Genomic DNA, 27,363 nt, shown 5'->3' on the forward strand with positions numbered 1-27,363 from the left:
CTTTTCTGAGACCAGGTTTTATTTTATTTATTTTTTTAATGTTTATTTATTCATTTTGAGAGAAAGAGACAGAGACAGAGACAGAGAGAGAATCCCAAGCAAGCTCTGTGCTGTCAGTGAGATCATGAGATTGTGACCTGAGCTGAAATCAGGAGTTGGATGCTTAACTGGCTGAGTCACCCAGGCCCCCCGAGACCAGGTTTTAGATGAATGTGTGTGTGTGTGTATGTGTGTGTGAGAGAGAGAGAGAGAAGGCGGAATGAGGGAGAGGGAGAGAGAGGGAGAGAATGAATGGGGACAAACCCCTATAGAGCTGTAGAGGCTAACTTGAGCCCCTTGCAGAGAACAGGGAGAAGTCACCAGCCAGGGGTCTGGTGCTGTGGGCACTCTTGGGGAAGGCAAAGGAACTACCCTCGCCTAGTCCTTATAGCCTCTGAACACGGGCCTGAGACTTCTAGTTTTAAGGGGTGTTTGCAGAAGTACCCTTAACACCTTTGAAAGCCCCCCCACCCCCGCCCCAGGCTTCAGTCCCCATCTCCTCTGTCTGAATGGGTCAAGAGTCAGCGACTTCCCTTCTCTTCCTCTGACACATGCTTTGTGGAAAACGGCAGCCAGCCTCTCCCTCGTGGGGGAGGCCCTGACGCGGCATTCGCGGAACTTCCTTCCTTCTTCCCCTCTTGCATGCATTCATCCAATAATCTGAGTGCGTCCCACCCTTTGGGGGACACAAGGTGGACACTTGCATTAATCAGTGAAATAAGACGGTGCCAATAACGATGTGAGAAATGCAGCTACAGGGTTGTGAGGATTTAGAAGATCTGGAGGAGGAAAAGGAGGGATTGGAAAGAAGGGATTTGAATTGGAGCTTGAAGGATGCACAAGAGATAAACGTGCAGATTGTGATAAGCGGAGGAGCAGGAGCGGGTCAAGTTCCATATAAGAAGTGGCCCGAGGGCAGGGCTCACCCTAGATGGGGGAAGAGGTGCTGACGTGCACAAAAGAGGCTCCGAGCCACGCCTGACCACTCACAGGACTGAGATTTCAATCTGGTTTTTCATGGCACTGTCTTCACTACAAACTCTACCTGTCATGTTCATGCTTCTGTCCCAGACCACAGCTGTCGTGCCTGGCACATGCTCGGTGCTTGGCCCTGACCCCCATCCCTCCACCCAGCCCCAGCCCCTCATCTTACTTCGGGCTTCAGCAATCCTGGCGAAGGCTCATGCTGTTTTCCTGGTCTCACATCCAAGAGCGCTACCACCAGGGGTCAGGGCACCTGCAAGCAGGGCACCAGCGGAGAAGAAGCTGGCACCGGGGCTGGTGGATTTGCAGAGGTTCTGGCTCCCCAGCAGCCTCCTGGAGAGGCCAGGAACACACATGGGAAGTGCAGGGGCTCAGTGCCCACGGGCAAGACTCTGACCGACAGAGCAGGAGAAAGAAGAAATCGGCAGAGAGTTCACACTCACCTGCCGCCCACCACCTTGTCATGGGACCATTCTGAGCTGTCCCCGGCGCACACGGCCTTGCTCAAGGAGGTTCCCTGGGGAGCCCAGCAACCGCTGCGCTGGCCGCAAATCTGTATCAATTTGGAAAGTCACCTCCTTGCATTTATTTCCCTTCTCTCTCTTCCTCACTTCCCTTTTCCCTCTCTTGCTTCCTTTGAACTGAACTTCCCAATAACATGTTAAAAACAAGCTTCAGACTCAGGAATTTTTAAAAAATTCCCCCTTAGGGAAGGGAACCTAGGCCAAGATAGGGCTCCATAAATATTTGCCGGGTGCATGGATGCGTTGTCGGGCTACTGCTCCGGGTGGACAGGGCAGGATGAGAAACAAAGATAGAAAGAAGTGTTCATTGGAAGAGGTTGGAGATTTGCAAACTGTCTACCTGAAAAGGTCAACATGGGGGTTGTCTCCATACCATGCAGAGGCTCCTCACGTCCTAGGTGAAGGGGATAGAGAGAGGAGAGAGAAGAAGGCTGGAAACAGGCCCACATTTAAGACGCAGGAGGGAGAAGAAGATCCCAGGTGGAGGCCTGGCGAGACAGAGCTGACTTATGTTCACGGAAGTCCCCTAACACCTCCAGGCCACCGCTACAAGGCGCTTCCAGCCCCTGTAGATAGGTGTCGTCATGGAGTACGGTTTAGCCAATGGATAGAACGGTGAACCAGACAGAGTTCCCACCCTCGTGGAACTCAAGTTAAACAGATGAAGAGGAAAAGTCCTGCTGGTGCCTTAGCCGCTTTCAGATCCGGCCTGTTAAGTCGTCTCACAGGATCTGCCTGTCTGGGGACAGAAAGAATGGCCCCGAGGTCCTATGGGCTGTGGGAACCCCGTGTTCTTGAATCGTGCTTCTCTTCCCCTGGGCTCTTCATGTGAGAATTAAACGTTGACGGAAGACACTGCGATTCAGGGGTTGATCTGTTACAGTGGGTGGTGTTATGTCATAAGCTGGCCAAGTGGTGAAAAAGCAAGAGGCGATGTTGAGGAGTGGAAGCGTGTTATGGTCCTGAGGGCTGGGCCTGTGTGTCTTTTACACACCCAAGGCTGGTGGTCCCGGGGTGAGCTCTCACGTGTCTCCTTACCCTTACTGTCCTCCTGAGCACACGTTCTTCTGGATGAGCGCCCGGCCAAGGCTGCAGAGCCGCGCTCTTGAACTTCACTTGGAGAAGGGATCAGCCTTCCAGGCCCCCGAGACCTCTGACCCCCAGGGCAAGGAAGACGCTCATCTGGTCGCCCTCCTGGAGGGAGGTGCGTGTGCCGCACGCACGTGTCCTCAGTTGAGAAAACCGAAGCTGTTGCAAGAGATACACATACCTGGACGTCAGGCAGCACAGAGGCAGGGTAGCTGTGGTGGTCTTGAGAACCGAGGACTTGGGGGCTAGCTCTCTGTGAGCCTGCCATGCTCCCAACGTCCGTCTTCCCTGTGGGCCACTCCACACTCACATTCCCAGGGAAGACAGTCTGATGGGTGCGACTGAGGCCTGCGTGCTCCCCTGGAATGCGGGTGGTGATGACAGGAACTCAGATATGCCAGCCCACCAGGCTCCTGTAGAACAGGAGAGGGACGCTCCTCAGAGGAGGTGATGCCCAGTACAAAAATAGCAGGTTCTCTGGAATCCTCTTAGCAGGGCGTCATTTCCATAGAGGGGCAGACAGGAGGAAGCTGCAACCTTGGACTCGGCAACCACTCACTCTTAGGCAGCAAATGTGTTTCAATTAAAAAAATTTTTTTGTTTAACGTTTATTTATTTTGAGAGACAGACACAGAGTGGGGCAGAGAGAGAGGGAGACATCGAATCCGAAGCAGGATCCTGGCCTGCTGTCGGCACAGAGCCCGACGCAGAGCTCGAACTCATGAACCACAAGATCATGACCTGAGCTGAAGTTGGACGCTTAACCAACGGAGCCACCCAGGCTCTCTGATGTGTTTTAATTTTAAAAGGTAAATATTACCGGGGTGGAGGGGGGACCGAGTAGATTCTACCTTTTGTCCTCACCCTTGCAACATCCTAAACTGACAAATACCTGGGCTTGGGGGAGGGGCATAATTTAGAAGCAGGGGATGAGAGGCGGGAGACACGGATCCCACTGTCACTACTACGTTTGACAAACTGTTTCATTATTTTATACTCCGATTTCCCCATTTAGGAAACAGGGCAATAAAACCTTTTCTGTCTCATGTACAGATTTTTTGCAAGGGTGGAAAACAAAGAGAAGAAAGGGAAGAAAGACGAAAATACCAAAAGCTCCTGGAAGGACCTTAATAAGCCCCAAATCAAATAGGAAAACATGGGTTACAGGTTGAATTGTGTTCGCCCCAAATATATGTTGAAGTCTTAACCCCCGGTGCCTCGGAATGACCTTGTTTGGAAATGGGGTTGTGGAAAATGCAATCAGTTCAGTTGAGATGAGCTCACAGTGGAGTAGGTGGGCTCTTAGGCAATACATCTGGGGTCCTTAGAAGAGACGCAGAGACAGAGGCACACAGGAAGAATGCCGGGGGGCAACGGGCAGAGACTGAAGTGTCACCTCTGTGAGACAAAGAACCCCGCAGATTGCCAGCCATCACTTGAAGCCAGGAAGAGATGAGGCAGATTCTCCCCTACAGGCTTCAGAGGGAGACTGGCCTTGTTGACGCCTCGATTTTGGATTTCTAGCTTCCAGAACTGCGAGACAATAAATGTCTGTGTTTTAAGCCTCCCAGTTTGTGGTGCTTGCTTATGGCAGCCCCAGTGACCCTTTAACAATTCCCAGGGCACAGTGAAGCTTGGCCAGAGCTCTTGGCCCATCGCTGAGAGGTTTGTGACCTAGTATCGGATATGGGGCATGACATGAGGACCTGAGTTTCAGGGGATAACGCTGCTGATGTGACGAGCACAAGGAGCAGAGGTCCGTTTTGGAAAATCCTCTGCAGCTGACAGGGCAAGTAGGTGCATGGCCAGCAGAGTTCAGTCCACACAGACTGAAAGTGTCACTTCTGTCTTGAGAGACAGAACTGTCCCCCTGAGACAGCTCTGTGTGCTCAGAGCAGAACTAGCTTGGGCAGTCTCCGGACTGCTCTCCCTTCCTGCAGGCACAGATTATGCACCACATTCATACTCCAGGCCTCCGGCACGCAGGCTCCTGGACCCACAGGTACCCGGCTGGCACAGGCACGTGCAATACTTTGGGGTAGCCCGCTGCACAGACATCACCCTTAAGGAGACAGCCTGCAGGAATGCTGCCTGCCAGTCGGTCTTTACACGGCCCTTGGGTGCTTTGTTTTAAGAGGAGAAGTCATAAAACCTTTTTACTCTAGGCCCTTCTGCCCTGCCTGAGATTTGCCTCTGTCGAGTGTGGGCCTGGTCCCTGTGTGACGAGCACAGGCGCACAAGCTAGTTAAGTGTTTCTGCATAAGCATTATGCCATTGGAGCCTCACAACGAACCCATGAGATAGTTACGGTCACCATGTCCGTTTTACAGATGAAGAAACTGAGGTGCAGAGGTCCCACAACTGGAGTCAAGAATCAAGTCCAGGCCTGTGTGACTCCAAGCCTGTGATGTTCACTGCTCTTTTATCCTGCTTGGATAGTTTATTTGGATCAGGCTGTTCTGAATTAATTCTGAAAGCAATAATTTAGGAAAGAAAGAGAGAAAGAAAGAAAGAAAGAAAGAAAGAAAGAAAGAAAGAGATAAAAGAAAAACAAAACCAAAAAAGTGTGTGTGTGTGTGTGTGTGCATGTGCGTGTGTAGCTGTGATCTACTTTGACCTCATGCTCACAGGGGAAGGAGAGCTAACATTATGAGCTAAGTGCTTCCATCCAGGTAAACTCATTGACTCTTCCCCATAGCACTATGAGGTGGGCATCTCAGAGATACAAAGTGACCAGCCAAGGTCACCAAATTGATCCAGGGCAGGGCATAAATGTGTATCTGACTGTAGGCCTGGTGTGTTTTCCATGACCTCTGTGCCAAAAGCGACAGCCGGGATCTGTCCCACTTATCTTGAGGATCTTCGAGTGTCTCACTTAGCACCTGGCACAAAATAAATATTTATGGGATTGGATTGAATTAAACCCAAATGAACCCAATGTTCATTAAGGGAGGATTTGATCATTAAGTGGACACTATGCAGATGTTACAAGGAAAGAGCTGACTACGTAGAATCTGTTAAAGGAGCAGTTTAGGCACAAGTGTATTCAGAGTGATTCCTTTTTTTGTAGGAAAAAAAATTCCTTCCCTATGGCTATCTCTGTTGTAAATACAAAGGAAAAGTCTGCATCAGACAGCTTCAGATAAAAAATATTACTTATCTTTGAGGGGAAGGGTCACGGAGGACTTTCAGATCATTTACAATAAAGGAAACCCTGAAGATACTTGCATTTTGAAAAAAAAAAGAACAAAAGGAAGGAAAAGAAAGACATGTTGTTTTTGGTGACAATAGATCCCACTGGAGTGGGGATGCAGCCAGGATTCACCCTGTCAGCTCCCTCAGCATGGGCCCTGGGGGGAGATGAAAAGGGTTCATTCAGAGCCCCCCCCCCCCCCCGCCCCCCATATCCTCTCCTTGTACTCTGAAATATTTTCTTTTGCAACAACGTATGAGCACATGACCAGGAACGAGGAATCCTTGGGAAAATAGGCCCGGAACATTGCTTTGTGCTGGGGTCAAGTGAAAATTCACAGAAACTAATTTGAAGGGGTACCTGCTGGCCAAGGGTAACATGCTTGGAATATATAAAAAAAAATGCAGTAAGTTGAAACACATTCACTATTCTGAAAGCCAGTAAACAAGGGGAAAAAGCCAAGTCAGCTTGCCTTTCCTATAGGAGCTGTACCTGATGGTAAGCAAATGGTTTTTTTTTTTTTTTTTTTTTTTAAGTGTGGTTTGCTTAGTGTTTTAAATAGAAGAATGCTAGCTAACAAATACAGGAGGAGAAATAGAATTAGAAAAAAAAATCTGTTTGGCAGCCCTGATGATAGATAGCGTGGATCTAAGCAATGATCGTCAGTGGTTGCCAAAGCCTTTAGGTAAAATGCTGAAGGAAATCGGTGGTGGGTAGATGAGGCTAACGGCCCCAGAGCCAACTCGTCTGTCCAAACATGGTGAACACAGAGGCACCGGGCATTATCTGCCTCCTGCTGGGCGACAACGGGATGTACCCAGCACTATCCATGAAACACTCTCGCCACAAAACCAGGCCTCTAGAGCGAACTGCCATTTTATAGGAAAGGTGGGCTCGGAGAACCACGTTGGGCGACACTTCCCGATTTTACCCTGCACAGTTCAGAGTGTGGTCAACCCTGCACATGAAAAGAGACATAGAGTTCAAATAAATGCTGTTGGTGAACTTTATTTGCATCCTGATACAGACAAATCAGCCATGAAAATGACCCAACATTTCCTAGACAATAGACAACATTTGAACACTGATTGCGTATTTAAGAATAGCAGAAGGATTTATGGGTGAATTGTTGCAGTGATGATTTACGATATGATACCAAGAATTTGCCTCAGAATAATGCAGGTGTGTGGGCTGGAGAGAGGAGGAGAGGTGCTCCAGATACAACAGGCCTGGCTACGTGCTGGTGGGTTATGAAAAGTGGCTGGGGTCCACGGGGATTTATCGTGCTATAATCTCTGTTTGGGTACATGTTTGGAGATTTCCAAAAGAAAATGTTAGCAAAAAGCAATACAAAAAGTATGGGCATACCACTTAATTCTTCCATCATGATGGTGGTGGAGGAGGTGTGGACGTGGGTGTGTGTGAAATGTGTGAAGCGTGTGAGTGGGTGTGTATGTTCTCATGCTCTATTTGGTCCTAATTCAAGCTGCGGCTTTGGAACAATTGCAATGACTTTCTGACAGCTGTGAAGAATGCCCCAACCTCCTAGGCACAGCTGAATTTCTAAAGGGCATCGGGCAAGCAGGCAGGCAGACACATGGGCAAGGCCACTCCTTAGGGGACTGCCGGGGCCAGCCCAACACGGTTATTCCCACGATCAAAGACTGAATAAAACTGTCTAATGAAGACATCACCCAGGATCCAGAGGGGCCCAGCTGGGGGCTGGATGTCAAGACCTTGAAAGCCACTGCTGCAAAACTCCATTCCATCCACAAAGTCCTGGGGTTGGAAAAAAAGATGTAAGTGACATGTAGGGAGAAAGGGAAGAAGTGCTGCCTGGAGGCTGTACTGTGTGGTAGTGGGGGCGACTGGCCCTGGACCGTTCCATGCGGTCACCGCTTTGGCTGGTTGGTTCTTCCTCCTGCTTCATGCGTCTCTACTTGTTTACTCTGCAAAGTGCCTGCATAGTTTCATACATGTGGGCCTGGGCTTCTAAGCTCTACAATTTTGTCAACTGTTCACCTGTTATACACGTCTCCCGCTTCCCCACCCCCCGCCCCCCCCCCCCCCCCCCGTTTGATAATCAGAAAAAGTGAAACTTTGTTGCCTGACGGGAAGAGCAAAAGATTTGGCTTTAGAAGATGTTGGCTGGAATTCTGCTTTCTTTGTGAACCTCAACTCAATTTTTTAAGGGAGAGATGTTACACTGCTATTTTGTGTTCTGGGAAGAATCCTTTTTTAGATATAAAGCAAGTAGGCATGCATTTTTCCACGAGAAGGGTATAACTTTCTCCAATCTTATTTTTTTAGTTTGGCAAAGACTTGGGGTCTACCGAGCAGGTGTGGTCTTTCCGACAACCATTTGAGATTTGAGGTTGCTGATGAGGGTAGAGGAAATTCACAGAGGCCTTAAAGCACCTTCTTGAGAAGGTGGGGTGCCGGAGTCCTGAAGGGTGTATAGGGTGATGAATTTGGCACAGTTCAAATGTCTAGCTTATCCTCAGTTTGGGGTTCACAGTGACAGCTCCAGAATCCCTTTGTTGGAGATGCTTAGGGACTTGACATGAAGCTGTTTTCTAAAGCAAAACGTTTGCTTTTTTTAGTAGTGCAGTTGCTGGATTGTAAGGTAGTTCTATTTTTAACTTTTTGAGGAAGCTCCACACAATTTTCCGGAGTGGCTGTACCAGTTTGCATTCTTACCACCAATGCAGAAGGGCTCCCCTTTCTCCACATCCTCGCCAACACCGTTGTTTCTGGTGTTGTTGATGTTAGCCATTCTGACAGGTGGGAGGTGATATCTCATTGTGGTTTTGATTTGTATTTCCCTGTTGATCAGTGATGTTGAGCATCTTTTCATGTGTCAGTTGGCCATCTGGATGTCTTTGGAGAGATGTCTATTCATGTCTTCTGCCCATTTTTTAATTGGGTTATTTGTTTCCTGGGTGTTGAGTTTTAGAAGTTCTTTATGTGTTTTGGATACTAATCCTTTATCAGATAGGTCATTTGCAAATATCTTCCCCCTTTCTGTAGGTTGCCTTTTAGTTTTCCCGATTGTTTCCTTCACTGCAGAAGCTTTTTTATTTTGACGAGTTCCCAATAGTTTATTTTTGTTTTTCTTTCCCTGACCTTAGGAGACACAGCTAGAAATAAGTTGCTAAGGCTGATGTCAAAGAGGTTACTGCCTGTGTTCTCCTCTAGGATTTTTATGCAATTATACTGCTAAGTATTTATCCAAAGAATACAAAAATACTAATTTAAAGGGATGTATGCACCCCAATGTTTATAGCAGCATTATCTACAATAGCCAAATTATGAAAACAGCCCAAGTGTCCATTGGCTGATGAATGGATAAAGAAAATGTGGAAAATGTAGTGTGTGTATATACATATATATATATTTATGTATATATATATATATATATATGAGTGTATATATATGTATATATATATATTTATAATGGAATATTACTCAGCCATAAAAAGAATGAAATCTTACCATTTGCAATGACATGGATGGAGCTAGAGAGTTTTATGCTAAGTGAAATAAGTCAGAGAAAGACAAATACCATATGATTTCATTCGTATGTGGGATTTAAGAAACAAAACAAATGAGCAAAGGGGGAAAAAAAGAGAGAGAGGCAAACCAAGAAACTATAGAAAACCAACTGATGGTTACCAGAAAGAGGGGAGGTGGGTGGGGAGATGAGAGAATTAGGTGATGGGGATTAAGGAGGGCACAGGGTATTGTATGGAAGCGTTGAATCATTGTACTCCATAGCTGAAACTAATATTACCCTGTACGTTAACTAACTGGAATTTATTTTTTTTAAGTTTTAAAAAATTTATTTTGAGACGGAGAAGGGGGTGGGGAGAGGCACAGAGAGGGAGAGAAAGAATCCCAAGGAGGCTCCGTGCTGTCAGCGCAGAGCCCGATGCAGGGCTCGAACTCACAAACTGTGAGATCATGACCTGAGCTGAAATCAAGGCTTGGATGCTTAACCAACTGAACCACCCAGGTGCCCCACGAACTGGAATTTAAATAAAAGCCAAAAAAAAAAAAACCCACCACCCCACATTTGTTTTCACTTGCATTGTCTGTTTATATTTGGTGGCTTGGGGAAGCAGTTAATGGAGAACAAGATGTGGGGGTAGGTAAGTCCCCAAAGTCCTCTATACCTTAGCACCTCCATTCTGGTGCAATCACCCAGGTGCTGTGGGTGGCTCTTGGGTAAAGTTAGCGTGTTAGTGTCACCAAAGAACTCCATGTGATGTTGGAAATCTGGGCCAACGGTGGTGTGAAACGATCACAGACTTCCCCAGGAATTCCCTTTCTACCTCACTCTACCGACTTAGGAATTCACTGCGCAAGAGACATTTTCTTGTTTGAGAAGAGTGTTAATCTGAATGTTAGAAGATATAACCTGATTCTGTACTCCCTCTCCACGCAGCTCAAATCTTGAGCCACATAACCTTCCGAGTCTCAGTATCCTCATCTACAGAATAGGATAATAATATCCAGTCTTGCTGGATGTTTGAGGGGATTGAACGTGGTCGGTTGAAAAGTCCTACGTGACAACGCCCGGAAACTTCACTACATGGCTTGTACGAGGCTTGTTTCTGCTTCTCTGCAGGACAGGAAATGAGAGAGAACCAGCCGGCAGCTTTGTCCTTTCTAGAGGGGGCACTGCTGCTTCGGCACAGGGTAAGATGGGAGGGGGGCTCAGGGTAAGTGCAGACTACTGAAAGAGGAAGTAGCAGGCTCCTTGTGGGGAAGGGACGGCCCTGTGACTTGCAGAATAAGGAAACAGTTCTTACCAGCAGGGTGTAGGCAGTCGGTTGGAGGGTGTAGGAGACTCCGTTGATGATGAAGGTGACATCCGGCATGACGTTGAGGTTGGCACACTCCACAGCATACTAAAACACAGCACAGAGGATCCATTTAGAGGCCTCCCACCTCCCAAGAGAGGGCTTAGTTCCCCTGCTCCCGCCTCCCCCCAACCCCGGCAGGCACTGACTTCTCCATCCATGGGCTCTGCCCCAATGGTCTTCTGCAGCTGCTTGATCTTGTCGGAGGGGCCCGTGATGAGGGAAGTCCCTGTGTCCACAATGGCCTGGCAGCCCTCAGAGCAGAACATCACTGTGCCTCCCACCTGGATTCTGAGGGCAAGGAAAATGTCGTGAGCTGCCCTCCCCACTCCCCCACCCCAGATTCCTCCTCCCCAGCCCTGAAGTCTCCCCAGCTGCTCTCATCCTCTACAGGCTCTCAAATATACACTCGTGATTTCCATTTTGACTGTCTTACACATGAGTGTTTCTCAATTTTTCTGTGGCTGATACCCATAGCAGAAATACATGTACTCTCGGACCCAGTACACGCACCCACACACACACAAGAAATAAAACTGAAAAAATGAAACAGTGCTCAACCTTAACATGCGAAGTACACTCTGATATTTTCTATTCTATTCCAGTTCATGAAAAATGTTAAGTCATGATCCCCTAAAATGAGGTCATGACTCATAAATGGGTAAGTCCTTACGGTTTGAAAAACCCTCAGTAGACAGTGAACACTGAAGATTTTTGCTGTTTATCCCTTGTGCCAAGCACATGGCCTCACCTCCCCTTGCGGGAGCTTATTCTTGGCTGAATTGAGACTTGCGTTTCTTTGAACTCCTGGATGGTCTAGTCCAGTGCTAGATGTGTGACTGGCCACTGGTCCCACTTCCTTGGTTGCTCCATGCCCAGACACACACACACACACACACACACACACACACACACACACGTATGTGTGCATGTATGTATGTCAAGACCTTGTCAATGTTATCTCCTTCATGAAACCCTTGCTTGAGGAGTTCTTCAGACAGGAGCTGTCTTGCCCTGTCTGCCAAGGCCACTTTGGTGGCACATCTCATGGACCACGGTCCACCCTCCACTTCACCTGGTGGGGGTTTGTGTGTGTGTCTCATCTTTTGTACACATTCCATGGAGGCAAAATCTGAGTCCAGTTCACACCTGCACCCCTGTGTCACTCGCCCTTTGACCTATGTATTAATTAGTGTTAAATGAGCCCCGAGTAGTTGGCTGAGTGTTCCTATTGACTTGAGGGAGCACCACACGTGCAAGGAGGGAAGCTGAAACTTGGTACCATGTGCCTGCTGCCCTGGAGACCGAGGCCCCTCTTGCACCCCCGCTCAGCCCCTCCATGCTTCTAGCCCTGCACAACGAGCCCCCAGCATCCTCTCCCAGGGACCAGCACTTTGATTCAGGTCAACTCAATTAACCCAATTTGAGTGGTGCCCATCCTGAGTTCTTCTGTCATACCATAACGAGAATACTCACACATCCAGTGCAATCTGCCAGTAGCCTTGCTTGGTGACCGGGACCCAGTTCAGATTCCCAGAGAAATGGGAATGGTCATAGCCTCCGAAAATCAGCTCACTCCCCACACCACTTTCTGGGTCACTACATGGAAAGAAAGGCAGGCTGTCAGGGAAGGGCCACTGGAAAACCCCAGGAAAAAGCCTCAGCCAGTGCCCTATTTCTTGGTCTGATCACTCACACCAAGTACCTATAGAGGGGAAATATCAGCCTAGGCTTTGAGACCAGAGTTCCCCACTACTGCAAGTTGATTAGTCTGGATCTTTTCTGGCAAAAGGATAGAAACAGGTCTGTGTAATGATTTGTGAATGTTTTCTTCTTGGATAAAAGGGCTAGGAAGGTGGGAAAGGGTGATGACAGCTCTGGTCATGCAACACTCATGCGGAGCCAAGGCCAAGGCCATCTGAGGGGTGCACACACCATGTGACTTGAGGCACCCCCCAAAGCCTTTTCCCCCAAGTATCTTTCCCACTATTGTTTTGGTGGTGCCTGGTGCCTGGAGCTTCCAGGTTATTCTCTCCATCGTGTTAAGGTGAAGAAGCTAATGTGAATGTAACGTGACTTACTAGAGCTTGAAAATTTATTAATCTTCACCGATGTTGATTTTTCAGATTATGTTCTGGCACCTAACAGGATTCTGGGGAAATAGGACATGAAACTGATTCATTTTCAAGAGGAAATCACCCTCTTACATCTTACATCTCCTTGTGGCCATTTGAGGAAACTGAGGCTCAGGGCTTAAATCCAGATCAGTCAGACTGCAAAGCCTCTGCTATTTCCCATCCTAACATTTGTCTCTCCCAGCTGGAAGGGAGCTGCTCAGGAACCTGTAAGGGAGCAGCAGAGATGTCTGGGCCACCTGCTGTCCCGCTCCCAGCTCTGCCTGGGCTGGTCCCAACTGCAGCCATGCAGTATAATAGAGGAAATTCAAGTCTCTCCACGTAGGAGTGGAGAAAAAGGGAAATGGGCTTACACTAAAGCTGGGTCAGCTCAGACCAGATCTCACTGGGAGGGAGTCAGAAAGGTAAGAAATCTCCTTCCTGGGGCGCCTGGGTGGCTCAGTCGGTTAAGCGGCCGACTTCGGCTCAGGTCACGATCTCGCGGTCCGTGAGTTCGAGCCCCGCGTCAGGCTCTGTGCTGACAGCTCAGAGCCTGGAGCCTGTTTCAGATCCTGTGTCTCCCTCTCTCTCTGCCCCTCCCCTGTTCATGCTCTGTCTCTCTCTGTCTCAAAAATAAATAAACGTTAAAAAAAAAATTAAAAAAAAAAAAAAAAAAAAAAAAAAAAAAAAAAAAGAAATCTCCTTCCTATGTAGGGATGAAGGTTAGGTGAGCCTTTCCGGATCCCAGGCATGCGAGCCTTATGACCTTTTCCAACTACAGCAAGCAATTTTAAACAATTGTATAAATTGACCATTTAAAACTGTACAGTTCACTGGTGTTCTAGATATTCATATTGTGGCGAGCCGGTCTTCAGAAGCTTTTCATCCTGTGCATGGAAACTCCATACTCCTTGAACAATAACTTTCTATTGCCCACCCCCCTCCGTCCCTCGCACCTGGCAGCCTCCATCTTGGTTTCTGTCTCTCTGAATCTGACCCTGTAGGGAGCTTCATGCAAGTGGAATCATACAGTGCTTGTTTTCTGGCTTATTTCACTTAGCATAAAGTCCTCAAGGTTCATCCATTTGTAGCTTGCGTTAGAATTTCCTTCCTTTTTCAGGCTGAGTGATATTCTATTGTATTTTATTAGTCCCTTAACATTTCATTATTTTATTGTCAGCTTACTTTCGAATTTTTTCCTGCATCTTACCACTGGAATCACGCTTCCTGAGGGCAGGGGCTGTCTTCCTTGTTTTATTGCGCTCCTGGTGCCCAGTATCACAGTCAGCACAGAATAGGAGCTTGATAAATATTTATTCATTGAGTACTCAATCCCAGAGATTCCTCATATTAATTCAGTGTGGTACAATTTACAAGGTGAGGCAAACCCCATTTCTTCAACATCCAGAGAGGGTAAACCCAAGGTCACACAGCTGGTAATAGGTCAAGAAAGAGATCCAAGCCGGGTACTTGACTACTAAGTCTGGTGCTCTTTTGGCTGGACCATGTTGTCTCCTTGTAGTCATAACTGACCTTAACCTTGGTGGGCTTGACGGGCCTACCTGCTCATGTACACAGAAAACATGGGCATGTCCACCAGGTTCTGTGCCATCATGTTGTCGAACACCGGGGCCACCCCTCCCACAGCCAAGGAGGGGTATCCTAGGCCCAGAATTCCATCAAACTCTGCGTTCACAAAGGTCTGGCCAGGCTCCGTGACGCTCTCTCCAAATTGCTGGCCGACCACAAGCAGTCCTTCCACCTAATGGGAGAAAACCCGAGAGAAAACTGCATGGGAGATCTTTGGCAAACAATCTCGGATTCCTGGATTCTCCCTCTGGCCTGAACGGAATGTTTCCCCCATCCAACTTTTCTTGATTGAATGGGCACAGTGATTTCACCACATTGTCACAGCCTTATTTTTTTTTTATGTAAACTTTTAAAAGTTGAAGTATAATACAGAAATCGTAAGTGGACAGTGCAGAGAATTTTCACAAACTGTACTCGCCCTTGTCAGCAAGCTCCCGAACCGGAAGCCCCTTCATGCACCCTGCAAATCACACACCCTGCAAATCATGGCGCCTTTCCTCAAGAGTAACCCATCTCCTGGTTTCCCCTCCTATACTGCCTTTGCCTCTTCTTGAGTTTTTGTATCAATGGAATCTTATAGGATGAATTCTTGTTTATATGGCTCCTGTCACTCAACATACTAGTGCAGTCTGTTGTAACTTTGCTCATTGTCACTAGTATTCCATGGTATGACTACATCATCATCATCCATTCTACCATTGATGGATATTTGGGTTGTTTTCGGTATTGACTATTGCTAACAGTAATGCTTGTACATGTCTTCTAGTGGACATGTTGGGTTTATGCTTAGGAGAAAACTGCTAGATAACAGGATATGTAAGTGTTTTGCCTGAGTAAATACTGACAATGAGTTTTCCAAAGTGATTGTACCAATTGACATTTCCCATACCAACGTTTGAGAGTCCCAGTTGCTTCAGATTCTCAATGACACTGGATATTACCTATCTTTTCCATTTTAGTCTTTTCGTGGATATGCAGTGGGTTATGTTGTGGTTTTAATTTGTATTTCCTAATACTAATGAAACTGAATATTTGGATATCCTCTTGTGTGAAGCGGGTTATCTGCATTTTTCTTATTGGTTGGTAGGAATTTTTTATTCTGGAATCAAGTCCTTTTTTGGATAGATGTATTACAAATATCTTCTTCCAGACTTGGCTGGTGTTTTTCGGTGAGCAGAAGATATGAATTACGGTGTAGTCAAATTTATCATTTTTTCCCCTCTTTAATTAGTGGTTTTTGTAACATGTTGCAGAAACTTTTGCCTACCCTAAGGTCCTAAAGACATTTTCCTACGTTTTCTTCTAAAAGCTTTCTTATTTCACTTTTCATATTAACACCTACAATGTATCAGAAGGTTTGATGATGTGTGAGATAGGAGCCAAGATTCTTTTGTTTGTTGGTTGGTTATATGGAAATCCAAATGAGCTAGAACCATTTAATAAATACACTGTCATTTCCTCCACTGCACTGCAGTTTTATGTTCAACATAATTCAGAGTAGTTTCTTAATTTTCTCTTTTGTCCCGTTTGTCTATCTGCTTATCTTGTGCCAATACCACATTATCTCAATTACTAGAACTTCATAATAGGTCTTAATATTTATAGTGTGTTTCTTCATCTAGATGGTCTGAGTGTATTACATATCCATATAAATTTTAGAATTAGCTCATCAATTTCTAATAAAAATTGCCATTTTTTTGATTAACAGATCTATTGATCAATTTGAAAAAACTTTGACTTATCTATAATATTGAGTCATGAAATACTGAGTCATTTCAATTTATGTAGATCTTCCTTAGTCTCACTCAATAATGTTTTGTAGTGTATTTAGAATAGAGATCTTGAAACATTTAACATTTTTGTTAAATTTATGTCTAGGTATTTGATGTTTCTGATGGTGTTATAAATAATGTCATTAAAGATCTATTTTCCAGGGGCGCCCGGGTGGCTTAGTCGGTTAAGTGTCCGACTTTGGCTCAGGTCATGACCTCGTGGTTTGTGAGTTTGAGCCTCGCGTCCGGCTCTGTGCTGACAGCTCAGAGCCTAGAGACCGCTTGGGATTCTGTGTCTCCCTCTTTGCCCCTTTCCCACTCACTTTCTGTCTCTATCTCTCAAAAAAAAATAGGTTTTAAAAAATCTATTTTCCATGTTTTCCTGATATATAGAAATTCAAATCATTTTGTTCATTAATCTAGTATTCAGCAACTTTGTTAATTAATTAATAACCCCAATTGTCTGTAGATATTTTTGGATTTTTTACATGTAGAATTTTGTCATATGTGAATAATGACAGTGTAATTTCTTCCTTTATAATCCTAGTACACTTAGTTTCTTTTTTCTTGTCTTACTGCACTGAGAGTAAGCATCTTGGACTCATTCTTTTTTTTTTTTTCTTTGCCTTAACTCATTCTTGAAAGCCTGCCACCAGGCTTTCTGCCCTGTGCACTGTTTCTCTGTGGATTCCTCTTTGTTGCCTCTCTAGAACTCAGCACACTGAGCAGACTGGCCCACTGCCGTTATCTCAAATAGGAAGTGCTACTCCCTCCTGGCCAGGCTTCCCCCTTTCCCTGGAAGCCAACTCCCTGTTTCCACCTCTTCCAGAGGCCGATCTGAAACTGTTCCCCTAACAGCTCTGCAAAATATTCTGTCCCCCAAGTTTCTGGCCAAAAGACAAAAGAGGAAGGAATTGTACTCACATAGACTTGGTCGGTTCCAATGATTCCAGACAAGCTCCCAGTCCCGTACTGAATGGAGAAATGATTCCCCAGTGCGCTGTATGTGTTGGACTGGGAAGGGTAGAACCTGGCGTGTGTCTCTGGAAAAGCAAGGATGCTGCTCTTGCCTGGGACATCAGCTCACTGCCTCCGTCCCTGCCCTGATACCACAGAGATGCAGGGTCTATTCCCTCAACTCCCAGATTGAGTGGGGGCCTCTAGAAAGGTTGGCCATGGCCCTCCTTAGTTAGTTACTACATTCTCCTCTAGCCACATGTGGTGGCCTAAATGGAGAACAAATAATTGTCCCTGGGAAACGTGATTGCTCACAGTGACCTCATGAGGCACACCAAGATAAGCGTCATGTATCAGGCGCCAGCAGAAGTCTCCGCCAACTAGTGTGGGTCAGAGCCTGGTATTCAAAAGAAACTCGGAGATAAATAAATACCGTGCCGGGCAACTACTCTCAATTCCTTGCCTAACCTGTAGACACCCAATTTTGGGGTTTTCTGAGACATTGTGCCTCTAGAATTTATCCAGCACAGACTAAGACATCTTTCCTTAGCTCTTCCCTTTCCGATGCTAACAAAGACGTCTGAGTTACCTCCGGCCAAATAAACCCACCCCTACATTGTGCCCCGTCAGCCCCACCTCTGATATCCTGGGAGGTAGGCCACCAAGCCCTCTTGAAGCAGGTGAATAGTCAGCACTAGAACCCAACCCATCGACCTGCCCAGAAACAGCCATTTGAACGGAACTTTCTCCCACATTCTTTCGGGTGTTCCAAAGGGAGCGAGTCATCATGTGTTCAACGATTTGTATCGACTTTGTATTTTCAGTGGCTGAGCTTTCCCCTATTAATTCGGGTCAGTATGAAAGTTGCTGGCCTGGATAGCAGTCAGATTTTAGCTCTGTCCCTGGCTCAGCCTTGTTTTCACCATAGGTGAAGGTCCCAGGGGGGACTCAGAGGTGGAGAGGGGAAGCTTGTGCACCCTGGATGGCCAGTTTCTGGAAATCAAGCTCCCTTCCCCCAGAGGGCCAGGCCCTGGCTGCCATTGACCCTGGCCCTACTTACTGCAGGCTGGGCTCGTGCAGTACACGGAAGGGACCCAGAGGTTGGAGGAGCCAGTGTCAAAGATGACGGTGAAGTTCTGCGGTGGAGAGCCAATGGAGACAGAGCCAAAGTATTCTGTCTATGGGGGAGGGAGGGAAGGGAGGAGAGTGTGGGTGGTGGGAAAGGGGAAGGTGCTCACCAGGGGGGCCTAGGGAGAGCTCTCTGGGGCCAGAGCCTGGGCTAGCACAGACTGGAGCTTACAGAGCCTCGGGAGTGGCAACAAAAGGGAGAAGGAGCAGAGAAAGGGCTATACGGGAGACGATCAAGTCAGCCTCTCCGCACCTGCCTATCTTTAGCTTTTGTTTGCATTATTCCTCATAATCACTCTACGAGCAAAGCAGAAGAGGCGGTGATGCCTGTGTTCTGCAATCAGGGAAGGGAAGCCGGTGAAGGTTAAGTCATGTGTCCCAGGACATGCAGCAGGGCCCTTCTGACTGGCATGCTTGCCCTGCTCATCCCTTTTCTTTTGCAGAGAGCTCTACACGGTTGGGCGCACTGGGGCTTGCTCGGTCAAATCCACAGGGACCCAGGGGATCAGTCCCTATGGGTTATCCTAGAGGGGAAATCCACACTGACCTTCGATGTTGCTGGCGGACACTGGCCATTCCCAAAGGCCAAGCCATCCTCCCACCTCCCCCATCCCCAGCCCCTGCCCCGGGACTCCTCACATCCATGTAGTTGATGAGGGGCTCGTTGGCACCCTGGCTCATCGTGCAGGCCTCGGTGTACTGGATCATGTCCAAATTCTGGGATTTCCAGAACTCAGAGAGCTGGCCCCGTGCCCGCAGCTTCTTCCGGAGGGACGGATGCCTCTTGAGGGGCACCCTGAGGACAAAGCCCCGTGTGAGGAGGAGATGCCTTTCTGCCTCTCTCGGACCCTGCCTTCTCCCCACCCCATTTTTCCAGAGGCAAACTGGGAAACGACACAGGAGAAGTTCTGCAAGGCAGCATGCCAGAGTTTGGCCAGAATTGGTGCCCTCTCGGCCCCCGGCCTGTCAGTCTGATCTCTGCCTCCTGGAGATTCTTAGAATCTTAGACTTGAATTGGCCCTCCCTCTCACAGACAAGCTCTTTGAGATTTTCTAGGAAGATGTTCTGCAATTTTACATGAACCTTGTCAGGGGATGATATAAAAGGGCAGAAAAACTATTGGGGGGCAGCCATGGTCAGTCTCTCGATCAAGTACTCGGTCTCGTGAGCTCCACAACCAAGTTGCAGGTTCCTGCTCTTTACTAACAAGAGAGGCTCCCTGGGCCTTGGGCAGCAGTTTCTGTCAGAGATGGAGGCAGAGGGCTGGCTTGTCGTGGGCTGGGGGTCAAGGCCAACACAAGATGGCCCTTAGTTTCTTCTCCTCTTCAATTCCCCGTCATCTTTCCTCTCCCAGGGCAGCCCTAGGCTTGAGGGCAGGGAGCTGCCCCAGCTGGACACAGTGCTGGGGACGTGGCCTCACCTGTGGAGTGTTTTTTGAGTCAGTCCCAAGTCCAGGAGCACCAGCAGCAAAAGAACGAGTGTTTTCATCGTGGGCCCAACCAGCAGCTTCTGCCTTGCTCTGTCGTGGCCTTCCTTGCCCCTTCTCTTTTCTTCTCTCCCACAGGCCGGTGGGGACCGAATCTCCTTAACTCTCAGATCTGCCCTGCCCTGCCCAGCCCAGCCTGAGGACCCAATGATAAGGCCTCTTGAGTCAATATCCGGGCCCCGGAACAAACACAGTGCGTTTAACAAGGCGTCTCTGTTCCTCCCCTCAGCCCCTTTCCCTCCTGCAGGGGCGGGCTGGGTCTGGAATGGGACTTGGGGGTCTGTGCACCCTCAAAGAGTAAGAGGACTGTGTAGGTTCAGCTTCTCTGCCAGTTTTTGGGGTCCTACCCTGCTCCCTAGAAACCCTGTATTTATCACTTGAGAGAGCAATGTGCCCCTGGACAGTGGGACCTGTCTACTCACGTGTTACCACTAGCGGCCTGGCTGAGGACTCCCGGGGGGTGGAACCTCAGTCATCACATTTGGGGCAACTCAAAATATCAATCGGGCTGTTTTCTATGTATTTCCTAGTCTCTCCTCACTCCTCCGGGAGCCTCGGGGGCAGCTGACCCTCCCTCAGTCCACTCTGAGGCAGAAACTTGCACTCCTCAAAGCCCCTAGAAAGGGAGATTGGGCTTGTGGGGTTAGTTTTTTGGACCCCAAGAACTTGATGAATCTGGAGCTACGGGGCGGAAACAGGTTTGGAGAAGAATACAGGGGCAGCCCTGGAAGGGGCCTGGGAGGTACTAGACGCAGTGGGGCTGGGGGTCATGAGTCTGTAGCAGGTGTCTGTATTACTTTGCCGGGACTGCTATAACAACTTAGCACAGATTGGGTGACTTAACAGAAATTTATTTCCTGGTGATTCCGGAGGCTAGACGTCCAAGACTAAGGCATAGGCATGGTTGGTTTTTCCGGAGGCCTCTTTCCTTGACTTGTAGAGATGTCTGCATATTCCCTCTTCACAAGATCTTTCCTCTGTGTGTGCCTGTGTCCTGATTTCCTCTTCTTATAAGTCATATTGGATTAGGACTCATCCTAAAGACCCCATTTTAACACAGTTCCCTCTTTAAAGGCCCTATCTCCAAATACAGTCGCATTCTGAGGTCCTGGAGGTTAAGAACTCATCATAAGAATTTGAGGGGAGGGGCGCCTGGGTGGCGCAGTCGGTTAAGCGTCCGACTTCAGCCAGGTCACGATCTCGCGGTCCGTGAGTTCGAGCCCCGCGTCAGGCTCTGGGCCGATGGCTCGGAGCCTGGAGCCTGTTTCCGATTCTGTGTCTCCCTCTCTCTCTGCCCCTCCCCCGTTCATGCTCTGTCTCTCTCTGTCCCAAAATAAATAAAAAACGTTGAAAAAAAAAAAAAAAGAATTTGAGGGGATACAATTCAGCCCATGACAGTGAACAAAGACAGAAGGACTCTCAGTCTGTCATGTGGAGTAGGGGGTGGTGGGGTTCAGTGCTCAGTTACCCTAGCGTGCCTAGCTATTGCTATGAACCATCTCCATGGCCACCCCACCTCCTAAACAGAAGGCGGGCTTTATCTCCTTGAGTGAGGATGGAGGGCGGTGAGAAGACACACCTTCCCCCGGCCATGACCCTGACCTAGGCTTATGGGACGCTCTGAACCAAGGCAGTAGAGGCCAATGCCACCGTCACACTTACCAATACGTCCTACCTCTGGAGTAAAGGCAGAGGACCAGAGTTCAGGTCACCAGTTAAGCCACAGCCAGCAATTTGGCAGGTGTCTTAACTGCTGCTATGAGTTCTGCTTTCCATGTCTGAAGCCCAAGAAGCAGACAAAGTTGGGAATGTGGAGCTAAGCTGAGTCCTGCCATGAGCTCCAAAAGTGTAAAAGGACATCAGAAGGACTTAGGGAACAGCCTGGACCCTTGAAACCCTGATCCCAAGGGAACAAAGCCTCTTTAGCATTTACTCCCGTGACAGTTCTCTTTGACCCATCATTGGGGAGGGACATCTCTCCCCTACAAGGGCAGCATGAGCCAGAAGTGGCTAGAAGTTGAGATAATTTGTTGTGCTCTGTCATAGTTTGCCCATAACTGTCCAACCACTGGGAAGCTTAGTCTTATTATCTGTCAAATACCCTACATTGTGGAGTTTCAAGGAGGACTCAACACACAAAATAAGGTATGTAGAAGTACTTGAAAAACCATAATGTCATCAGACTAAAGATCTTCACTAGAAAACCCTTGCACTGGAAGACCTTTTCTTGCCATCAGGGCAAGCTCACTTTCACAGCAGATGAGGACACTGAGGTGCGGAGGGGCAGAGTGACAAGCCCGAGAGCACGTGGTCCCTTTAGTGGCAGAGCTAAGGTTAAGACCCAGGCCTCCTGACTTCCAGTCCAGGGATCTTTCTGCCCCAGAATTATCATCATTATTACTGAACTGTTGGCATGAGCATAGCTGTACCCCTCCCCCGTCGCCTCTCTTCCAGGCCAGTCCCCACCTCCCGCTGGCCTCTGTTTATTGTGAGTGGAGGGTTCGGCTGGCTCAGACTGGAAAACAAGCTGGTTGGTCTGTGCTGTGGGCCACCTGGCCCCTGACTGGATCAGAGACATCCTGGATTGTCTGCGAGGAGCTGTGGGGTCTGGCTCGGTTTTGGAAATTTCGAGACAGGCTAGAGGCAGGACTATGGGATGTTTGTCAGAACGAATGGGGTCTGTTCTCTCTGGGAACAACAGGAAACTCACCTGCCCTGGTTGCAGATTACTGGATCCTCCCATGCTGGAACCAAACATCTCTGTGGACCATTTGGGAACAAAAGCCCTTGGACATGTGCATGATGGTGTGTGTGTGTGCGCGTGTGTATGTGTGTCCTTTAAGGAAAGAGAGGGAAGAGGATTTGGGGTGAAATGGTATTATGTGGGCAAAAACCAGGACATAGCATGAGCGATGATCCCATCCTTCCGCACTGGGAGAGGGTCTCTGGGAAGAGAGAGACCCTCAGGGGTGTGGATTGGAGGCTGGTCCGATGCAGGGTTTTGTCTGTTTCCAGAGCATTTGAAAGCTCTTGGCGTGAGCCTATCCAATCAGCTTCTCCTTTCTGGAGCTTCAGCTTCAGAAGATAAATTAGTAATGAGGACGGTTGCTCAGTGCTCCATGGAACCAGCTTCACGAGGGCTCCAGAGACAGTGTCCGTGTAAGACACAAGCAACTGCTTCTCCTTCATGCTCAACTGGCTCCTGATCGCAGGGGAGCCAACAAGCTGGGACGCTCTCGGTCCTGGCTCTGGCCACCTCACCAGCGCCGCGTGAATGTGACCAACTGGAAAATGTCCCAACCTCCTTTCTGCTTGAAGCTGATGAATGAAGGAAAGTCTACTGTGCTTTGCGTGGTACGGTAGAAAGAGGGCTGGGATGGGACGCCTGGATCTAGTCTTGGCTTTGCCACTAACTGGCCATATGACCTTGGATAAATCGCTTTTCTCTGAATCTAGTTTCCTTGTCTGTACGATGAAAAGGGTGGGTTGGGTAATAATAACAAGGAACATTTTGAGGGCATAAACTATGTGCCAGGCTCTGAGCGAAGGACCTTAGAAACATTAGCTATTCTACCTTCACACCAATCCTAACAGGCAGGTATTATTTTAAAGCCCATTTTACAGATGAGATCATTGAGGCACAGAGAGTTTAAGCCACTTGCACAAGGTGCTGTAACCAGGATTCAAACCCAGGTTTGCCTGACTGTAAAGTCGATGATCTGTATTGGGTGATCTCGAGGGTCTGACATTCGAGAATTTCTTCCTGGAAGAGAAAGACTGAGAGAGAGGGTGGGAAGGAGGAGTGGGGAAGAGGGGGGAGAGAAAATAATTTCCTGCGTGATGGAAAATTTGAGGCCTTTTAATTGTAAGAAGAGAGCAGGGTGTGTGCAGGGTGGAGGGTGGTGGTGAGTTGCTGTGCGATGAGAAATCTTGCACATATTTCTTGCAAATATTTTCTGCTTTGCCTGCAAGGAGCCTCTCAGCAAGGATCATAACAGGTGCAAAAATCCCCCCCGCCCCATGCACCCTTCTGCTAGTTCCCCATGACCCAGACACTGAATTCTGAAAACTTCAAGTTTAAAGTGACAGATCCATTTGCTAATTGCTGAAACAAGAGCTCCTGGCACAAAGGTTTGCTTTTCCCAGGGGCCTGATCCGCTTTGGGTTGGTAATGCCTCTTGTTTTCATGCAACCGGAAAAAAGAAGTATGTAACGTGTCCAGCATCTCGCCACGTCAGGAATCCGGTGAGCGTGAGTCATTTCCAAAACCGTTGTCAACCCTATTCTGGGAAGGTGCCCTTCAGACCAGAAAGTATTGCAGTTCAGGCAGCAGAGGACACAGGCATCGGGAAGGTTTCTGACCTGAATCCTGCCTGTGTGTGCAGGTGCCCTTGTCCCCCGACCTGTAAGCCTGAAGAGCGGTTCATGCCTTGGGCTTGCCAGAGAGCAGGACTGCACACTGACAGCACGAGTTTCCATGCTTGCTACTCATCCCAGGCTTTGAAAGCAGACAAAGCAGGGTCTGGAGTCCAACCCCACCACTTAGGTAGATGTGCGATATGGGGTTTGTTGTGGATCATCAGGTTCCTGTGCCGTAGAAAAGGAACAGTGGTGTCCTCACAGGGTGATGAGAGGACTCCATGAGACCATCCTCGGGAGGAGTGCTTTCTATGTCCTGCCCATCCCAGCACCTGACACCCAGTTAGCACTTAGCACTGGTGCCCTGGCTAAACCACATAGACCGGGGCAGGTGCCCGACATGGACTGGTGCCCACTGTATGTCATAAGCCGCTCTACATGCTTGAAATATCCTCACTCATGAAATTCTTTCAACAACCTTATGAGGTAAATAGTCCCAGAGAGGTAAAAGAATTTGTCCAAGGTCAAACAGCTGGTAATGATGGAACTGGGCTCGAACCCAAAGAGTCTCCCGATGAGTCTGTGATCTTTTACAACTGTCGCTGCCATCTGTAGTCTATACATATGTATTCACTGGCTGAAATGCATATTCACTGGCTGAAATACATTGTGGATCCCATCCACCCTTTTGTGTCTTTTAACGGTTCAGGAAAGCTATCAAGGCTTCTGCCTGCCTTCAGTTCTTTCTGTGTGATCAGGGACTTAACCATTTAAAGGCTAGGAAATGAAAATGCCCTCTGACTCTTAGTTTCTTTATCTGTAAAAAGGAATTTGTTGGGAAGACTAATAAAAGCATATGTGAAAATGCATGATGCACAGTGAGTGTGCAATGAATACCTGATTAAAATTTCATTGTAAGTGGAAGAGAGATTATACTTAAGCAGTTGTAACAGAAATCTGATGCCTTTCCTTCATTACCTCTGTGGGTTTTCGTTTTTAGGCTTCTAGTGACCGGGTTCTCACCTGAGAAATGCTGTTTTCTTTAATCTTTTCCTTCGGGGTCCAGCATGCTGGACTTGGAAACACGTCCATCCTAGAACTTCCGTGAGCATCTTGAGAGTAGGATCTAGGCTGTGGCTGAATAGGGAAAAGTCACAGCTTTAATATCGGAATCGTATGTTTTTTAATGTTTATTTATTTTTGAGAGAGAGAGAGAGAGAGAGAGAGAGAGAGAGAGAGAGAGAGCACAAGCAGGGGAGGGGCAGAGTGCGAGAGAGAGAGGGAGACATAACCCAAAGCAGGCTCCAGGCTCCAAGCTGTCAGCTCTGATCCCGATGCAGGGGCTGAAACTCACAAACTGTGAGGTCATGACCTGCAGCGAAATCAGATGCTTAACTGACTGAGCCACCCAGATGCCCTTTGGAATCTTTTTAAAGTAAGTTTGTCTCCATTCTCAAAACGTGTTGTCTTGTTCCTGGTCCATTAAATGCCTTGGAAACCCACAGGAGGAAAGTACATACTAAAGATGCAATTAAGATTGCATCAGGACTGAGATACTTGTCTGAGGGTCCTTTCTGGCTTAACACACTTCCCTGACCTGAGCGCCTCCAAAGGGAGCCCCGTTTCCGAAGTCTTGGCAAACACTGTGGCAAACACTGTTCATTTACTCATAACAATCAGGACACTTAGTCTCAGTGAATTTTTTCAGAGACAAGAAATCCAAGCCTTCAAGAGAGTTTCCCCTCCTGCCCTCCCCCCCCATCCCCGGGCAAGAAGCGAGTACAGGAAACGGAGGGCCTTCCACACCAAACTCTCACATGGATGCCTTCACTGGGGTGGTTGTGACAAGAGGTGGCAGTGGTTGGGATGTGGGGGAGATGGAACACCAGGAAAGCAGTGGTGAGCTTAGATTTGTTCCAGAGACAGAACCCACATGCCGTGGTACTGAATTAGATGTGGACAAAGAAAGGAGGGATCAAGAATGACTCCTGGAATTTAGACAACCTTAGTCTTGTGCAAAATGGTGTTGGGTCCATGTTATTTATTCATCAAGGGTGGTTGGCGATGAGAAAGTTTGAAAATAGGTGTCAGGAAGACTAGCTAAATAATTACGGTACCTCTGGAGATGGAATGCTGTGGAACCATGACAAAATAATAAAAGAGATCCAAAGAAGAACATCGAGTATAGATAGCTGGGTTAAAAAGCATGTAACATCACATATGGTATGCTACTATTTGCATAAAATAAAGGGGGGGAGAATATTTATAGTCCCATCTGCTTACGCATGCAGAAAATATCTCTGGTGGGATATACCAAGAAACTGGTAGCTTCGGGAAGGGAACCAGGTGGGTGGGGCAGGGGGGAGGCTTGTTGTACGCCATTTTGTACTTTCTGAATTTTGAGTCATTGACTATATTACTTTATGAATTTTCATGGGACTGTATCCCTTTATTGGCTTTCTATTGCTGCTATAGAAAATTACCACAAATGCAGTGGTTTAAAAGAATGCAAATTTATGATCTCATAGCTCTGGAGGTTAGAGGATTGACCTGGGTCTCACCGAGTTCAAATAAAGGTGTCAGCAGGGCTACACTCCTCTCTGGATGCTCTAGAGGAAAATCTGTTTCCTTGCCTTTTCCAGCTTCTAGAGGCTGCCACATCCCTTGGGTTGTGGCCCCTTCCTCCATCTTCAAAGCCAGCAAAGTTGCATGTCTCTGGCCCTTCTTCCATAGTCTCATCCCCCTCTGACTACAGCCAAGAAGAGTTATCTTTTAAGCACTCATGCGATTAGATCTAGCCCCCTCATCCCCAGGTAATCTAGGATAATCTCCTCATCTTAAAGTCCTTGATTTCATCCAGTGTGCAAAGTCCCTTTAGCCATGTGATTAACATAGTCACAGACTCAAGGGATTGGAATGCGGACATCCTTGGGGGCCACTATTCTGCCTACCCCAATTACCTATTCAAAAAAGTTTTTAATGCAAAAAAAATAATAATGACTCCTAAACTTTTGGTATGAGCTATTGGTGGGAAGGGATAATGGTGTTCTTTACTGAGCACAGGATCAGGGGGGCAGACACAGGTTGGGGGAGGTGGAGAATCAAGGTCTGTTTTGAACAGATTCTTTTGAGATACCAGTAGACTTTCCAGGGGTGATATCAGACTGACACTTGAGTTTGTGGGTCTTGTGCTCTCATAAGAATGGTTGAGGCTGAAGATATAAATGTGGGAGATACCAACATACAGAAAGTGGTTAAAACCT

At 47.7% G+C, this 27,363-nt stretch overlaps 1 protein-coding gene across 2 annotated transcripts; it reads right to left on the reverse strand.

Annotated features, from left to right (window-relative positions):
* Window positions 1-6,811: 6,811 nt before the first annotated feature.
* Window positions 6,812-19,859, reverse strand: CTSE (cathepsin E). Of its 2 annotated transcripts, XM_058700738.1 has the most exons (9): window positions 19,676-19,855; window positions 18,895-19,051; window positions 18,188-18,305; window positions 17,095-17,213; window positions 14,371-14,570; window positions 12,171-12,293; window positions 10,844-10,985; window positions 10,644-10,742; window positions 7,304-7,608 (listed from the first exon to the last, which is right to left on the reverse strand). In XM_058700738.1, exons 1-9 carry the CDS (start codon window positions 19,741-19,743, stop codon window positions 7,444-7,446), a joined length of 1,191 nt encoding a protein of 396 aa, XP_058556721.1. In that variant the 5' UTR covers window positions 19,744-19,855; the 3' UTR covers window positions 7,304-7,443. The 2 variants fall into 2 exon arrangements, with proteins under 2 accessions (XP_058556722.1, XP_058556721.1); XM_058700739.1 differs by lacking the exon at window positions 10,844-10,985 and having other exon boundaries at window positions 6,812-7,608; window positions 19,676-19,859.
* Window positions 19,860-27,363: the final 7,504 nt, after the last annotated feature.

Source organism: Neofelis nebulosa, chromosome 15 (genome assembly GCF_028018385.1).
Source record: "Neofelis nebulosa isolate mNeoNeb1 chromosome 15, mNeoNeb1.pri, whole genome shotgun sequence".
Taxonomy (NCBI): Eukaryota; Metazoa; Chordata; class Mammalia; order Carnivora; family Felidae; genus Neofelis; species Neofelis nebulosa.